Source organism: Notolabrus celidotus, chromosome 14, assembly GCF_009762535.1.
Source record: "Notolabrus celidotus isolate fNotCel1 chromosome 14, fNotCel1.pri, whole genome shotgun sequence".
NCBI lineage: Eukaryota > Metazoa > Chordata > Actinopteri > Labriformes > Labridae > Notolabrus > Notolabrus celidotus.
The window spans coordinates 4,159,193-4,177,795 of NC_048285.1; the positions used below are offsets into that span (position 1 = coordinate 4,159,193).

Sequence of the window (18,603 nt, forward strand, 5' to 3'; positions counted from 1 at the left end):
CAGGAGAAGAGGAGATGGAGTGGAGGAGAGGAGAACAAAATGACGTGTCAAATAATGTGGTCTGACACAGTAACTGACGTTAAGTGAGTTTTCTATTCCTGTCAACTTCCACTTTTACATTTCCTGAATAAAACGTGAACTTCTACCCTGATTCATTTCCCCTCCAAGTGGAGTTACTCAATACTGATTTGGGAGAAAGTTGGAGGTCTCATGTTTTGGGATTCTTGGGCACTCAATGGTTAAAAACTTCACAGATGCCAAATGGCTTAAAAACCTCAAGAAGAAGAAGAAAGGTAAATCAAGTGTAAGCGTGCAAGTCCAGGCGTGCGTGCAAATAGTGGGTTGGCATCTTGTAATGTTTTTGCAGTTTGTAAGCTTGTAACAGGCTCTTTCTCTCTCTCTATGTTCGAGGTAAAATCACCACCTGTGGCAAGTATAGGAGCTTCTTTAGAGTGATGCACTGTCTGAATCTGTATTTTTGAGACTGTTATTGGTGCACAGCCTCTCCAAGGTGGAATATTTCACTTGTCTTCTTTATATCCAAGTAAAATCTGAGTATCTGGCTCTCATTTCTGACTTGCAGGTGCTTCATCCACCTCTGGTCTCAGAATAAAGAGCTCCTGGCTCTGTGGTGTACTCCTGATGGACTCAGAGGCTTCCGAATATGCATGAGCTCTATTCTATTCCAGTTACCAGCCCTGGTTAGGTCACATTGGCATCCAGGAATAGCAGTGTAACAGTAGACAGACACAGCGGGGGTCTGGTCATGCCGGTCTGCATGGGGGGTATCTGCAGATCTGGCAGACTTGTGTATGTTTGTAGTCTATAAACAGAACTCACATGGAGGCAGGGGAAAAGTAAGGATTGAGTGGCTACCGGAGACAGCAACGTTAGAGCAGGTGTTCATGTTGCGACAGCGGCGCGACGCACCAAACTGCTCGCAAAATTCAAGCAATTAAAGCTTCTTTGAATAAAAACAACAAACCAAGAGATAAACTTTCACTTAAACATCTAAATCGCATCTAGGAGGTGTTGTGATAAATTCGGCGTCAAATATAATCGAATCCAACTTGATTTGTGAACTAAATCTGGACTTTGGTGAAGTGCTAACGAGGCTATCAGCGCGCACAGGGGAGGCTGCAATGCACGTCAAATTCTGCGTAATGGGACAACAAAAGTAGTGTTTATTCAAAACTTGCTGAAGCAATGTTTGGTAAATGTTTGCCGAATTATATATATGCTAACTCTAATTCACACAAAGTCGCAAATAAATATGTTTTACACGTAGATCACGTAAAAGAACGTGCAGTGTTTTGTTTGGAGAACTTTTTAAACTAGGTTTTGTGCAGAAACAGGAAGTGCAAAAAGGAAAGCAACTCAATAATATTGATTATGTAAATAATATCAGCAATAAATAGCAATAATATGATGGCTTAAGTTACTCAATCCGAGAAGATTCCCTTGGGTCCAGTTACTCGGTCCGGAGGAACTTTTGACAGCCTCTACCCTTCAGACTTCATATAATCCACAACCAGCGACTTAAAGTTTGATAATAAGAAATATAAAACAACTTACTTTAACTCCAATGAATGAAACTCCTCTCTCCCTCCTCCGTTGTTTTCATCGCCTCTGCTCCTTTAAATAAAACCACGTGTTTTTCTCCCTTTCTGCGTCTTTTTGAGGCACAACAGGAGCGTTTATGGGTTTTTTGTCCTGACGCGCTTTTGTTATGATAATCCTTAAAAGCCCGTAGACTCTAATATATGCTGCAGATATGTGAGTGTTCACAAAGGGCAGCTTGTCCACTTGTTAGTACACACGGCTTCATCCACCACACTGACGCGTCGCTTGGTATATCCCGGTTCATTCAAACCAGTGCGCGATGAGTTTACAGTCATTGTTGTCCATTGTTGTCTCAGTCCGTGCCACCACCACCACCGACACCAGCACCCCGCTGTGCGCACAGGAAAGACGCTATCTCATACTGCTGGAGGAATACAGCTGGCTCACACAGTCAGAGAGAGAGAGAGAGAGGGAGAGGGAGAGACAGAGAGGGAGAGAGAGTAGGGCTGTCAGAGAGAGAGAGGAGGAGGAGCAGGAGGAAGAAAAAAGGTGGAGAACCTGAGTCAGAGTAGAAGAGAGAGAGAGAGAGAGAAAGGGGACGGGGGGGGGGGGGGGGGGTCTCCATGGAGAAGGGGCACAACCCGGAACTTGTCTGATCAATAATAATTGAGTTACTGATTATGTTTGTATCTGAAATAGACCAAACAGGGTGAGTTGTTAAAGATGAGTGAGCACATCTAAAGGTGTGTCGCTGTCGTTTCCTTTTTTATCACTTCATAAAAGAATAAAGGTGGAGGCGTGAGAATAACTTGAGATATGCACTATAAGCCATATACATGTGAATAATATGGGATAGGCGAGATAAAATAAATCAGTATTAGACTCTGTGTGAGGCATCAGATAAGTTGTTTTCTAATGCTGGATTAAAAATGACCATTTCTTAATTCTTAGTATCGTTTTTATTGACTTGAGCTCTTTAATTTGATGGACTGCTCTTCCCCTGAGCTCCTGTCGGCTGGTTTTATTTGAGTCCATGCAGAATGAAAAGACACACAATTAAGCATCCAATAAGTGTATGTTTCAAGGTACCCTTTGCTCAGTTATTTTGCTGTACAATTGACTGTCTCATTCTTCTCCCCTATAGGTTGTGTTGTTGTGTTATCCCCATACTGGCCGTTTTAAAATAACCTTTAGTTTCTGTATTAAAGCACCCGAACAGTGTATTACTTAGGTTAACCTTTTGCCCGTTTTAAGGGACCCTTCAGTAACTAACTTAAAGAAAACTTTAGAGTGTATTTCAAGGTACCATTTAACATCCATTTAAAGCTGTTTTTTATAAAAGTCCTATGTACCATTGAGTGTCTGTTACATGGTACCTCAAAGCAGCTCATTTAAGAATTCTTTGCAATTAGTTGTAAGGTATCCTTTAATAACTGCTATAGAGGTATTTATTGTCTGTTTCATGTTACCAATGAACATCTGTTTTAAAGGACAACTTAGTAATGGTCCTATAGTACAATTTAGTGTCTGTTTCAAGGTACCTCAAAGCAGCTAATTTGAGTATTTTGTGTTGCTAGTTGTAAGGTACCCTTCGGCAACTATTTCAGAGACAGGTATTGTCTATTTCATGGTGCCCATTAGCGTCTGTTTTAAAGTAGTATTTAATACCAGTCCTTTGCACCATTAAGTGTCTGTTTCGAGGTACCTTTCAGCAACTATTTTGATTATTCTTTGCTTATGTTCTAGAGACATGTATTGTTTGTTTTATTGGACCTCTTAGTGACTGTTTCAAGATACCCATGAGCCTGTAGAACATTTTTATGTACCTTGCAGCTGCTAATTTGGGTGTTTTTTGGGGGTTGTTGTAAGGTACTGTTTGGCATCAGTTATACAGTCTTTTTTCTGTTGTATCATACCTCTAAGTGTCTGTCTTAAGACACCCACAAGCATCTGTTTTTAAGTACCCTTTTGCAAGGTAACCTTTGGCTGCCGTATAGGAGAACCCTATAATAGCTGTTTTAATTTAGCAGTTGAAGTCTGCTTCAAGGTACCCCTCTGTGTCCATTTTAAGGTACCTTTTATTGTTTGCATTTAAGTATCGAATTGTGTTTTACTGCAGCCTCTGTGTCTTTTTAAAGTACCATTCAGTTACATATAGTAATACAGCATCTTTCAGTGACTGTTTTAAGGTACCCTGTAGCAACTCCTTCCACTTATCTCTTAAAACAATAGACAGGTATCTGATAATAGCAGCCTAATTGAGCATATAACAAATGTTTTCTCTTTAAAGTAACCCTTTGGTATCTCAAGATAACCTTTAATCTACGTATCAAGGTACCCTTCATTTTAAGGTAATATTCTGCATTCTGCATTTATTTTTTAGGAGTTTATTGTTTTTCTTTCTCCATGAATAGTCTGTGTGGTTTGGTGTAAGCACAAAGCTCTCTTGGTTAACTTTAGGAAACATCCTGGTGTTGGTGGAAAACTATTAAAGTGGTGTTCCTCACACCAACACTGTCTGCATGCATGAAATCCAAACACTAAATGTTTCTTACAGATCCTTTCAGCAGGCATTACTCCACCCACAGTGTAAATTACTTCAGAAGTTTGGCCAGAAACGGCTCCTCTTAGTGTCTTCCTCAGTTAACTTTGGGATTACCGTCCGTGCCCCCTTTTCCCCTCGTGTTCCCTGTGATAGGCTGAATCAAGCGGACAAACCTTTATCCCTCTGAAACACCGGCTCATCTAGCTTTGAACAGACTGGCTTAGTTCCTACACGCCCTTTTATTGTCCGGATTCCCGTCCACTGGCTCTTCTGATTCTAAATCCATGTGGATTACTTCCAAACGCTTGTTGAGCACTTCTGCACTTTGTGACAATGCTGACTTGTTGCTGCTTGATTTTCCATGAGCTGTAACGCTGACTAGACTCAGTGAAAAGTACAAGCCTCTGGTCTAAGCTTCCCCACTGTGACATGCTTCCTCTGGACCCTACAAAGGTCCACTTCATGCAGAGAGTAATACATTACTCATTCCAGGTACACAACTGCAGGGAGTGGTGAGTGACTGAGCGACTGTAATCGACGGCGTCTGATCCATTTCCTGCCGTAAAATTAGATCTGTATCAGCCAACTAAAGGAAACCACTGCAGCACCTCTCACTGCTCATGACAGTGAACTCTGATTTACCCTCACACTCATTCTCCAACATGAGAGCCTCTGGGGGGGCTAAAGTCAGATCTGTCTGGGGTAGAGGGGGCAGTATAAATAGCTCTGTGTCCCCGCTCAGGTTACCCAGGTTGAAATACCAACAGACAGAAAGACACTGACATGTTCTCCTAAACATGCATGCATCAGGAAGTCACGTAGGATCCTCGCTGCAGAGAGTTTTAAGGACAATCAGCGTAAATAGTCCTTATATTGTGTGTGTGTGTGTGTGTGTGTGTGTGTGTGTGTGTGTGTGTGTGTGTGTGTGTGTGTGTGTGTGTGTGTGTGTGTGTGTGTGTGTGTGTGAGTAATGATGAGTAGCATCTCTGTGTTCCCTCTGAACCTCTGATGTAAGCTCTCGTGAATTTCTGTGACTGAACTGAAACTGCTTCAGGGTTAATTATTTTAATTCCTCCCTGAAAGCAGAGCAGTACAGGGCCAAGATGCAGAAAACTCAATCTCACCCATATGATCATTACATCTTTAAACAACAACATGTAAAAAGTAAACGCGCCAGGAAAGCAAATATGAAGAAAGCCATAAATTTGTGTCACAATTTTGTAGGTTTAGACAAAAGTACTAGGTTCGATTTGAAATAATGAATACATGGTACATTAAGGAGAAATGGAAAAAGGAAGGGAATTTTAATACTGAGGAAGGCTGGACAAGAATATATCAGACACAATGGAAATCAACATGCTCAAACTACAAACTACATTGTGCAACAACATGACATCTGTCACCTGTGGTTGTTTACATCCAGGTAGTAGAGCGTTATAGCATTATGGCAGCCCCAGCTAGTGGAGGGCGGCTGTGTTACAGCTTAGACACAACATATGACCGACCAAAGACTGTATACAGTAAATACTGGACGTAGTATCCGTGACGTCACCTGTCTGTTTCTGAAGCACTGTTTTGAGGCCAATCTTCGGCAGCAGCCATATTGGAAATGTTGAACTCAACATAACTGCTGTGGAGCGATTGTGAGGTAAAGAGGCGGGCTTTGAGCCTCCTAGCCAACAGCTACAATGTTCCCGCCTGTCAATCAATTCAGCTGTGCCTCTCATTGGAAGACTCATAAGCTTAATATCTTCGAAATTGCCACATTATGAATAAATTCACCCCCCGTACAATGTGTGCCGATCAAGAAATGAGCTATCCAGACTACACTCGTCTTTTGAACCAGGCTGTAAACATGTTTATTTCTGCTGTAAAGATCGGCTTCTTTGAATTGGTGTGTATGGTCCGCATTGGCTTCAATTCTCGCAACCGACATATCAGTTCTACCATAACGATGCTACACTGAACTATAAGATGTATGCGACTTAGGCACCAAACAACTGCTTAGTTATGGTTTGAAAGCAGACCATAGATTGGCTAAATAAAAACTAGTGGAGCTCTGCTTTAGCTTAGCTGTGAGAGTCAATGCAGCCACCACTTTCTGCATGTCATCCCCACTTTCTGCCCCAAATATTTCCAACCAGTGAAGGCCAACATGGCTCAAAATCCATCTTTGAAAACGTAGTGAAGTAAGGTTTATGAGTTATATCATCATGCATGACATGCTTGTTATGTGACCTCATGAAAAACCATTAAGTTATGTGGATGTGCTGAAACGTCTCGGTTAGGTTTGGAGAAGTGATCGTGGTTTGGATGTTAAAAGTACTTGTAAGGTTTGCAGATTATGTGACCTCACAAGCAAACAGTAAATCAATAGTAAAATTTGCACAAGTCATCCGTACTTCTGAGGTTTAATGAAATTCAATGACCTCTTTGTGCAGGAACCAGGACCCTTTCAGGAACCTGATCTTATGACTTTCTTCTTTGTGTCCCTGCTGCACAGAGGGGTCTGTGGAGAGCTCTAGTTAACCTTTGCCTATCTGCCCTCAAACCCAGAGGATCATTTTAGTAAAACCCTCCAGTGTTCAATCTGAGGTCCACCCAGGCTGCAGCAGATGGAAAATCAATCCCTCCTTGCCTCCCTCTGGTTCCTTCGATACCTGCATGCTTGAGCTTGGCCAAGCTCACTCTGTTAACTCATTAACACAGAAACCTCGGGCTGCTCCTCAATCGATGGCTATTTAAAAGCACAGGCTGTGCATTTCATCGAACAGACCTGCTGGCTCCTGTGCTGCCTTTTCATTGACCAGAGGGTTGATGCACCGATTTCACAGTGATGGAGGTAACAAGAATGAGCGGAGAGGTAGAATTACAGCTGAGTTAAACAGAAACTACACATCCGTTCATTGGTTTCCTGTAATGTTTGCTGCACAGCAGAGAAAGATCCATACAAAGGAAAGCCAACGTTGCAGGGACAGAACCCAGTGCAGATTTGTAATCTGGTTCCTACCTTGTGACAGGCGGACTGGCTTTGTGACCTGGAGCCCGTCGACTGAGCAGAGGTTCCCACAGGGGTGCAGCGTGATGAGCCCCGATCTGTTCTCTATGAAACAGTGCTGGGGGGCGACCCCGGGACCCTGGATGTTGATGTCCGTGGAACCTTGACCCATTGTGGTGCGGCCTGGAGGGGCAGGAAGAGGGAGATACATCTTTGAAAAGGAGATTAAGTTGATGTTTTGCCTCTCTGTTCAAAGCAGAAATGTGAAGCTGAAACAAACACACTAAACAAATGTTATTCAGGAGAAACTTCATGCTCAGTCAAAGAGGTCTGGACATGCCCCAGGATGACTCAGATGAATGTGTCAACATTTATATCAGCTTTCATTGAGCAACAGCAGCCAGACAGAGAGGGGACATGTTGACGGAGACTTCAGTGAGAAAATAAACCTGTGCCGAGGAACTTATGCCGCTCAGCAGCGATAACAACAGGGGTGGTAATCCTGATCACGGCCTTGAAACATCTAACAGGCACTGGTAACAAACAAACCTGCTTTTAGACACACTGAGTCACACACTGGGCTTAATAGACACAATCTCTGATAGAGGAATCCCCCTGCATACCAGTGTGAGGAGGCAGGAAGGCCAGCAGACAGACAGATAGACAGACAGACAGACAGACAGACAGACAGACAGACAGACAGACAGACAGACAGACAGGCAGAACAAAGGTCACCAGACAGAAACACACCATGAACTGCCTCCAGCTCGGGCACAGACTCAGACAAGGACGACACAGAGATACAGAGGAGATTAAACAGGGTCAGGTCTGCAGGGATGTAATGTGTTCCTCTTGTTAAAGATCATACATTTAATAAAATACATTTCAATAAACTTTAAACTAAGAATTAAAAAGCAGTCAATCAATTAAAACATCTTCACCCGGGGTGTAACGTGTGTGTTTGTGTGTCAGCAGGCGTCTCACCTTCAGAAAGTGGCAGCAAGGTGATGGCTGTACTCAGTCGTCCACTTCCCAGGCTGACCAGGTGGGGCCGCTCTGCCTGGAACTTCAGCCCCTTTCCAGTCTCATATAAATCCAATGGTGTGCTCTGAAAAGAGGTCAAAGGTCAGAAAGAAATTGTAAATTTTGTGGTTCACAGATAAATCCTGTTTATGGTTTGGACGAGAAAAAAATGTGTTTGGATAATTTCCTTGAGTTGTTCTTGTTTGTGTTGGTCGTTGTAATTCCAAATATGACCACAAGGGGCGAAAGTGGCACAACCTACATTCTAAATAACAATAAAAGTCATGTTTTTTTGTTTTTTTTTTAATATTATTTGGCCTTTTTGCCTTTATTTGATAGGACAGTGAAGAGAGACAGGATATGTGGGGAATAGAGAGCGGGGGAAGACAGGAATCGAACCGGCGACCCCTGCGACGAGGACTATAGCCTCTGTATTTGGGGCGCTTAGACCGCTAGGCCACCAGTGCCCCCAGCAGCCATGTTTTTTTAATGTTCAGATTTATTTCTACCAAGCAGCAGCCTCAAGAGTTGATACATGAAGCAAGTGTGGAAGTTACCAAAAACTGCAGTTCCCAAAGTGTCCACTAGAGGCTGGCACCAAAAGCACCAGAAGCCAAATACACACTCATTCAAAAAAGGTGATCTTAACAGTAAATTTAAACATGTTTACAGCCTTGTTCAAAAAATTATTTTGTTCTGAGTAGCTCATTACTTTATCGACACACACGTTACCGGGGTTAATGTTTTTATAACTTGCTAGTCTTGAAGATATAAAGGTTCCAAGTTTGCATAATTAGAGACACGGCTGACTTGACTATGAGTTTCTATATACAGATATTACTGAACTATTTTCCTACATACTTGTTCATGCAAATAACAAAATGCATGGTTCTATTTCTGAGTGCATGAGAGAAAAAACGGTACTCATCTCACATCTCTGCTGAAACCCTCCATAAAGTCAGACTGAATGTGATCTCAGCTCTGAGTGTAAAGAGGTCACATGCTCCGTCTCCATTCACACCACTATGTCTGGACTCTAACGACACACTGTGACACGACCCATACAGCAACCATTTTGTGTTCATTAGCTGCACTAAGTAGTCGTGCATGACACCGCTAATGCTTATATGTAGCTTCACAGGAGGAGTCTGAAGGGAGATGACACACATGTTTATTGATTCACAGCTTCACTAATGCATCAGAGTTCAGAGAGAAGTTTACCCTGCGATTTAAAGCAGAGTCTGAATTACAGAGTTTATAAACAGGATGGATGGTGTGACGGTTCCTGAAAAGTGAAGTCCAAATATTTGGACTTTGCCCTCATCAAACCTGAAGGATCTTTGCCTTTTAAGAGGTCGATCAGCTGATTTTATAAGATGTCAGCACTCGTCTTGGAGGTATTTTAGCTTCCCCTTCACACAGCAGGAGGTAGAGATGTGATGTCCATCTTTATAAGCATTCAGAGGTGAAAACTATGGTTAAAATACTCCTCCACACTCCTAGAGAATCTGTGTTCCTGTGTACTCCACTCCCCCTCTCCCCCTCTCCCCCTCTCCCCCTCTCCCCCTCTCCCCCTCTCCCCCTCTCCCTCTCCCCCTCGTAGCTCTGCCTGAAGCACCACCATGTGCTCTCCTCCGCTCGGCACAAAGGATGGGGAGGTCTCTGCAGCGCTCCACAATTAGGACACACTGAGCTTCTGCAGGGCGTTCTGCAAGATAACACGCTGTAAGCACTTTTCAGCACAGCAATGCCTCAGTACAAAGACAACGCTCCTCTTTAAGTCGTCTTTTGTTCCTGGTGTGCAGGTACGAGGTGCTGAGATGCAGATAAATGTGTTCTGCTTCTTCGTTTTGTTTCACCTCGCAGGGTGTGACACAGGGAACATCATGACTTCTACTGTCGGGTGACATTAAGAGAAGACAAGGCTGCTCTTTTTTTTTTCAGATTTTTATTTTTATTTTATTTTAGCTTTATTTAACCAGGTGAACCAATTCTCATTTGCAATAACGACCTGGGCGAGGAGGCAACACAGGTGGCATGACAATAAATAAAAGACAAAACAAGAAACAGAGAGGACATACATAGAAACCTAGAGACAGAACAATACAATACCAAAAATATGACAGCAGTGAACAACTTAAAAGCAATTTAAAAGCAAGTGCAGTGATGTTGAGTTATGGGGTGTATTAGTTTTTTGAAAGTGGCGAGTGGAATGAGAGAGGTCAGCTTTAGGGATTGTTGAAGGTGATTCCAGTCATTTGCAGTGGAAAACTGGAAGGAGGTGCGACCAAAGGAGGTCCGGGTGACATGATGAGAACATAAATCCATCACATGCATTTTGTTTTTAGTTGAAATATTTGATTTAATTCAAACTGCAGAAAATTACATCTGAAATAAGTCAAATTTCCCTGTTTAGACATCTTAATCCTTCATTTTTCTGCACTTGATCATCAAGAGCACAAACAGGCTTCCTAAGAGATTCATGCAGCTGATATTGTTGATCAATTTAATCCTTCTGTATATGAAATTAAATATAAATCGCAAGTAAATGCATGAATCTGAGAGTCTCACAGGATTGTTTTATTTACCTGTAGACTGAAAAACTCCATCACCCTTAAATGCTTTAACATGAAGCCTCACTGAGTCTCAGTGTAATCTCTCTGCGGTTAAATGAGTTAGTGATTTACTCTCTCAGGACTCTAAACGGTTGGATTGGATCGACAAACACTGATTAACAAATGAGACTAATGTAAAGTTGATTACTTCAGCTTGAATGATCTCTGATTGCTTTGAAGTCACTCAAAGGGATGGATTTGCATTTTAACGCCTGCGTCTTTTTGGCCCTCTTCTGAGCCCGTCCATTTCTTATGAACAACCTGTGTGCGTTCATTGACTCAGCCTCTCGGATGGTTAGCTACCCGTGTGTGACCTAATAGGATTATGTGATTGTGATGGTGCCGTCGGTGGAGTGGGGTCAGGCCTAAGAGGATTGTGGAGACAGAGACCGGCGGGGAAGTTTACTGGGAGTGATGGGAGGGGAGGGGCCAGGGGGGCGGCACTGCAGGATTCAAGCAGCTTCATCTGCTGTGTGCTGCTGCTCCCATGTGGTGCATGCAATGTAATGTAATGTAATGCACAGTTATTAGCCTGCCTGCACGCTGGATCCTGGATCTCTTCCACATCTGTGTTTAATCTGTGTTATTTTTACACAAAATCCTGCACCAACCTGCCTCTATTTTTTATCACACTTGTTTTACATTTTCTGACATGAGCATTTAATTTAGCATCTTTTTCTTACTTAACACAGATTGAAAAATTATCAGTCTGTTTTTGACTACAGGACTAATAAAATGTTGCTTTTAAATGGAAAAATTAAGCCAAAAAATTAGGAGAAATTATGAGAAAGTCTCGCCTTGGTTATTCTTTTAATCTCAAATTTCTCCAAACACTTAAACCTATAATTCCTTGTATTCCCTGGATCTTCTTTCCTGATAAAAATCAGATTCTTATTCTCTTCAAAATGTGCTCACATCACATTTAAAACCTCTATGTTGCTCTTTCCACATTCCTACTCCTGTTTCCTCACTGTAGCTGCAGGATTGTCCTAGTTTCCATATAGGAACCATTAAAGTTTAATCTCTTTGTGATTAAGCCTCCATTTCTTCTTCCTTCCAACTCCCCTACATGCACGAGGAAAAAGCAAACACACACACACACTCACACACTCACAAAGCCCTCCTCTTAAAGCCTGATAGGATTGTGAGAGCCAGCAGGTGGGAATCACAGACGTCCGATCTCTGCCTAATTACTAACTCTGGTGAAGATTCCTGCTTTACAGCATGCTAACATATGCTGTCAGGACGCTCACAGCTGCGAGGCCTGACCTGACCGGCTCAGCCTCGAACCCTGAATCCATCATCTGCAGAGAGTTTCAGAGCCAACCATGTGCCGGAGAGCAGCCGCTGTGGTGACATTTAACTTCAATGAGTTCAGTTATCAGGAGAAGAGAGCTCAGTGTGTGTGAAGAGGTCCTCGGTGGAAACATGCAACAAAACGGACACACAGCGAGGGCGAGATGATGACTCTGTTTTTCTGTGATGGACGCCAAGTTCAGAACAATGAGGCTTCAGACTCTCTCTTCAGCTCAGTGACATTTACACTGAGAGCAGCAGAAACTTTCAGTCCCAAAGATGAATTTTCAAGTTATCAGAGTGCTGCTGAGCTTTTAACTATGCTGTTTAAAGCTCATGTGAGGAGTTTTTCTCTGATCCTGATGTCTTTTAATGACTTACAAAAACAAACAAGGCCATCAAAATGAAGACTGAATATATGTACGCAAATATTTTAACGCCTTTGCAGGGTTGGTGTCAGATAAAGTGAATAACAACACGCTGTAGAATCCCCTTTTTTTTTTTACATTTTCCACAGCAAAGAATCTGAATGAGTGATGTGTTTGATTGTTATAAGAAAGCAGGATCAGCTTTTTGTTAAAAAACACTTCTTACACATGCACAGGACAAAGTATATTAAGAAAAAGGAGCATTAATTTGTCAGCAGGGGGTGCAAAAAAGGATGCAAACTGGATGTCAGTCAAAGGAGCCCTGTTAGAAGACGTGGAGAAGATAGAGGTCATCTCATTTCCACTGTTTAAACAGAGAAAGGATTCATCTTAATTTGACCCATGGACGGTATTAAACATGGACATCACTAATTAGTTTCTGAGTTTTGAAGCCCAATGATGGCGGTCGCCATATTTGAAATGCTGACTCAACCTAACTGTTGGTCGACCTAACATGAAGCAAATCAGCAATCTCTATCAGCACACACTGTACAGGGGTAAAAAAAAATTCTAACGTGAGGTTTCAGAAGATATTAAGATTACAAGTTTATGCCCAAATAAGGACATGACTGACTTGACTGACAGGCGGGAACACATAGCTGTTGGCTAGGAGGCTCAAACTCTGCCTCTTTACATCACTCTATGTTTGGGTGAGTTCAGCATTTCCAATATGGCTCCCACCGATGATTGGCTTCAAAACAGTGCTCAGGAACAGATAGGTGACGTCACAGATACTACATCCATTATTTATACAGTCTTTGGCGTCTGCCTGTCAGTCAAGTCAACCACACTCCTTATTATGCAAAACTAGAGGCAACCTCAAGTGGACACCAGAGGAACTGCAGTTTTTAGCGCTTTTCACATTGGTAGTGATGTTTTGATCAGTCTCCCTTCCAAAGAGAGATTTAAACGCCAAGGGCCCTTCTCATTAAAGACTAGATATCTAAATTGACTATGATAATTAATTTAGTATAGACTATTTGTTGATATGATCACAACACTTTACAAACAGCTTACAGAAACTCCAACTCCAACAGGAACTCCTCTGAGGGTAAGATATAAGAATCCTCGTCCCTGCTGAGAAAGTGTCTTCAGAGCAAGTGTGGTATTTTTGACTCACTCTTTCTTCCCTCTACATCTACTTCCCCAAAACACACACACACACACTCACCTGTAACACCTGGTGTGTTTGCCGTCCAAACTCCGGCATGATGTTCCTGTTCAGGCGGTCCATGTCCACTGAGTTGTCCACAGCTGCCTGAGACACATGAAGATCCTGAGGGAGGAAATGAGAACAGAGTTATCGACCGCAGAGTGAGCAACAACAGTCGTCAGCGGTGACGTCATCTCAGAGTCCACTTCTCATGATCTAATATGGATATGGTCTGTGTCAAAGTGAAGAGCTTTAAGTGTCTCAAACACAGATTTTTACACAATAATTATAAGACAATGTGAAATGCTGAGTATGATTCCTCTTCCACAATCTGCCCACGCTTAAAAGTATTAATGTTTGATTCATGATGTCATCACAAACGCTCTTAAAGCCACCACACGCTTTGATTGAGAAAAACACAGGAGTTATGATTGTGGATAAGCGGATGAAGACGGATGATGTGTCTCAGAAAAAGGTATTTCATGGTTATCTTTGAAGCCAGACTCCATTAACAAAAACAAAGTGCACAGGAGTTACTAGTCTGCCTGCCAAGTCTGGTTACAGCGCCAAAGATACATCCTTGGATGCGCTGCTGGGACACATCATCAGTGATGTTCCATTTCTGCTACCTCCATGGTCAACTTGATGGCTTGCAGAAAGTCTGGTGTTGTTACTGTTTGTAACAAAAATGGTATTATGGATCCAAACTAAGCTTTTAAACCATCAAAACCATAAAACAACACGTTAAGCCAACCAATAGAGGCTGAGGTAGAGCATAAACTCCTGACTTCTCACATGTAAAATTCAGTGGTTTTCCTAATGGACTTTGGTGGAATCTTAAAACGATACTGTTTTTAGCTGTTCCTGGTTATTGGTTTATACTCCAGTAAGGAGGGCTCTGACTCTGTGGAAGTTTCAGTAACTTATAAAGAAGCCTTTTAAAAACATGTAAGAGTTTAAAAAAGCTCATGATTCAAAAACAACTATCATCACAGATATAGTCCTTTTTTAAAACCGAATACAGCTTTTACTTCTCTTTCTTTTTTTTTCTTTTTCTTTTTTGTTTTTTGTTGTTGTTTTTTTTCTCTTGTCTGCATATATATTTCTGGTTTGTGTCATGTTTGTCACAAACTGTCAAATATTAATGCAATTTATTCTTGCAGCGAAAGAAAAGAAAGAAAAACCTTTTTCTTCTGTGCTTGTGACTGTGTGCATGCAACCATCACCATCCCTCTTAGAACTCTGGCCTATCTTTTATTGACAGCTAATATCATGTTCTGTAAAAGAGGGCGTGCACACCTAGGTGGACCAAAAAAAATAAAAAAATAAGAGAAAGTAAAAGAAAGATTACATAAGGATATACAAAGGGACAGGGAGAGAGAAGGAGAGAGAGACCTAAGACACTTAGATGGAGAGGGACCATCTCACCATGACGCCAAAAAAAACACCGTGCGGTGATACTAATGATTAAGCAACAATCATTACTGAAGCTTGGGTCAGAGGGTTGCCGCCGTGCTGTGTTCTATTTGTGTAACAAGACCACCACTGGTGTAGATGAAACCACTTGGGTCAGATCAGCCGAGCGGTTCAGCCCAGCACCCGGGCCGCGAGAGCAGTCAGACCGAAGGATCCAACGCGCTGTGGGAGACCCAGGCCAGGGGACAAGCCAAGGACCCAGACCGGAAGCAAACAGGTACCGCCGGAGCACCCAGGGCGACCCCCAGGTCACCCAGCAGGAGGAAAGGGGGGCGAGGGGGGAGAGATCCCGCAGCCCCCCCAAGGAACACCCCTACAACACCGCCCCCACAGCCCCCCAAGACAGAGCCAAAGGAGCCACCAGGGCCAAGGGGGCCAAGGGGGCCCAGCAGCCACGAGACCCCATGGAGAGTAAAACTGTTGTTGTGTCATTTTGAATCACAAAATATATGTTGAGTGATTCATATTCATAGAGTAGCATAAATAAAATAACTTATCAGAGCAGGAGTAGACCAACAACTTCCTCCAGCCTGTGTTCCACTTAGTAAAGTCACCATCCTTTGAATCTAGTTTGGAGTCTTTGGACAAAGCATCGTAAAACGTGTTTCTACAAACTTACTAATCACCAAAGTAAGTAAAGCTACGCAGGGAACTATTTCTTTCTCCTGTTTTTTTTTTTTTTGAAAGATCTGTTTACTTGAATTTTTACACTTTACATACGGAAAATCAACTTAGACAATTTAGGCAAGTGATGTTTTTCTAGTAAAAGAAACAAAAATAAGTAGATAGATAAGTAAATAAATGAGTTAATGAAAAAAAACAATAATAATAAATCTTAATTCTAATTCTTTAAAATAGAAAGTACATAAATAGAGAAAAGAAAAAGAAAATAATAATAATGAAAATACAATAAAATAAATAGGTTTATGTAAAAAAATATGAAATGTAAAAATAACAATAACAACAAAAACAAACAAAGTGAAAAATAAAAATAATTAACATCATGTATGATAATCTACATGAAGGGAAGCTTTTCTTGTTCTATAGTGAAACATTTGATAAAGGGTGAGAGCGTGAGTCTGAAGTCTGAAATGGACTCTTTCCATAATAATCAAAAAAGTGACATCATTATCTGGATTTCCCCTCCCCACCTACACAGTAATCTGTGTGTGTGTGTGTGTGTGTGTGTGTGTGTGTGTGTGTGTGTGTGTGTGTGTGTGTGTGTGTGTGTGTGTGTGTGTGTGTGTGTGATTTGATTCATGCCGTCATCACTTACAGTAAATTTCCACAGAAACAGAGGTTCTCTGGAGAGGTAAGATATTTCTCTGACCAGGAACAGCAGAATTTTTAGTCGGTTTGTAGTTTTAAAAATGTTGTTCTGGAAATGTGATGATTGTCTAAAGAACCAAATGTAAACAAAAACAAAAACAGCTGATCGAGGCTGAGGTAGAGCAGCATCTCCCGTGTTCTGTGCACTAAAATCTGTTATTTTCAATCTAGTCTGGAGGCTGGTTTTGGTTTAGTTGAGAGCTTATGAGTCTGTCTCTGTGGGGAGCATTTACAGAACATTTTATGAGCTCATATAAAAACAATTGATTAAAGTGTAACAGCTTTAAAGTCACTTTTTTTTTCAGTATCTTTAAGGAAAAGGAATCATGTTCAGTGGGATTCCCCTTCCCCGGTCATCTTACACACCAGTGTGTAAAGGTGTGATTCATGCTGACAGCACAAAAACACACAACAGATGGTCGACAGTGTTTAGCAACACACTCTGAGGAACTAACACACACACACACACACTCTCTCACACACACACACACACACAGGCTCATTCAAATATCTTGGGAGCTGACGCATTCGCTGGAAATCAGCCACCTTGGCTTCACTGCTGTCTCTCAGTCAATGAAAACATGACATTCCTCCCGTCTTACTCAGTTACTTTTCGGTATTTCCATGGAGTCAGCACCGACCAACAGCTATAAATATATTCCACGTCTGTACTGGTGCAAGTGTTCATGGCGGTGGAGGTGGGAAAACAGTCTCACAGTCATTAAACCAGACGTGAGAAACTTGTGGTTGTGAGGAAAACAGCAGGAAAGGTTCGCAAACACATCATTACAGCAATCACAGAGAATCAGAGCGCACCCGGAGACATTTACACGCTTAAAGTGTCTTTCAGCAGGGATAGAAAATAAGGTTGGGATGTGCTCTGCCTTCAGGAGAACAAAACTCTGCTGAGATATCATCATATTTGCTCCTCTGACAGAGTCGGCCTGGAGGAAGCCTCAAACTGTAAATCACAAAACAGCCTGAAAATAAAAACAAATGTTGGGAAGAATGCTGAAGCACAATTAGAAGCTCGTTCAGAGGCATGAAATCAGACAACTGCACGCTTTCTACTCCTCAGAGTGAATCTAACAGACTCTGTATGCTCACACGTCTCTAAATATCAAAGTTACCTTTCTCCAGTTGTCCAGATGATGCACAGCATCCATGGTTGAGATAAATCTGAGCCGCTCACTCTCTCCTATCAGTCTGAAATATCAGGACACCTCTAACACTGATTCTCTGATCGCTGCCTCTCTCCATGAAACACGGATCGTCTCTTTGTCCTGGTCTCGTCCTTTTGTCCAGAGTCACCGGTGCAGACTCCTCAACAAACGAGCACTCAGGATCTGGACCTGTTGCTGCTTGCTCCACTAAACTAAGACCTACATTCCTGCCTGGCAGGCTGCCCCAAAATCCCAGATAACAGAGGGAGACATGTGCATGTGTGCGTGTGTGTGTGTGTGGTTCAGTGTGTGTGTGTGTAAGCTGTGATCAAAAGAGAGAAGGAGTAAAGGAGGAAGAGTGATGACAGAGGGGATTTGTTAACATAAAGGTCAGAAGTAACGCGGTGGACATGTTGAAGAAGGAGCTTTAAGCCTGCATTACGTGTTCACCACAAAACCTGAATGACAAAAATCAACCATCAATAAAAGATGAAGAGTACACACGCTGCAAACACACTGCAAATCTCCACAAGTTATGTCTCCTGTGAGGAGTTTTAAGCTGATTATAAAACAGACTGGAAAGAGTAATGATGCCTCTTCATGACCTTTAACAGCAAATGAAACCATCAGCACATTTCTATACAGTATTTTAAATGCCTGAAGTAGGTGTGAGCAGACGTCAAATACAACAACCTGCAGAAGCAACCTTATTCTGAATCTTTACATGGCAGAGATACTTTATGACAGCAGGATGAGATGTCTGTCAGAAAGCTCTTCTTGTGCATGCAGAGAAACTGATCAGCTTATTTCAGCTGCACATTTGTCCACAGAGGGCGCCAAAATCGACACAAACAGAAGGTTCCTTGTTGCAGGTTTGATGGCAATTCAGATTCAAAAACAAATGCAATAAAGGAAATGTGCCTGAAATATAAAAAAAAATTCTCTACAAATGCATCAACACTGCAAGTTAAAAATCCACACCCAGAATACAACTACAACAGAAGAACACAGCTG

General features: G+C 42.0%; 1 protein-coding gene across 1 annotated transcript in view; it reads right to left on the reverse strand.

The window, feature by feature from the left end:
- The window catches only part of phldb1b (pleckstrin homology-like domain, family B, member 1b), an 80,278-nt gene extending 62,460 nt beyond the window's left edge, over positions 1-17,818 (reverse strand). Inside the window, exons 1-4 of the mRNA XM_034701555.1 lie at positions 17,557-17,818; positions 13,640-13,744; positions 8,091-8,214; positions 7,119-7,289 (exon numbers count right to left, since the gene is read on the reverse strand). Of these exons, the coding sequence (XP_034557446.1) occupies positions 7,119-7,289; positions 8,091-8,214; positions 13,640-13,744; positions 17,557-17,592 (436 nt within the window). The 5' untranslated portion in view covers positions 17,593-17,818. The remainder of the gene's footprint in view (positions 1-7,118; positions 7,290-8,090; positions 8,215-13,639; positions 13,745-17,556) is intronic.
- Positions 17,819-18,603: the final 785 nt, after the last annotated feature.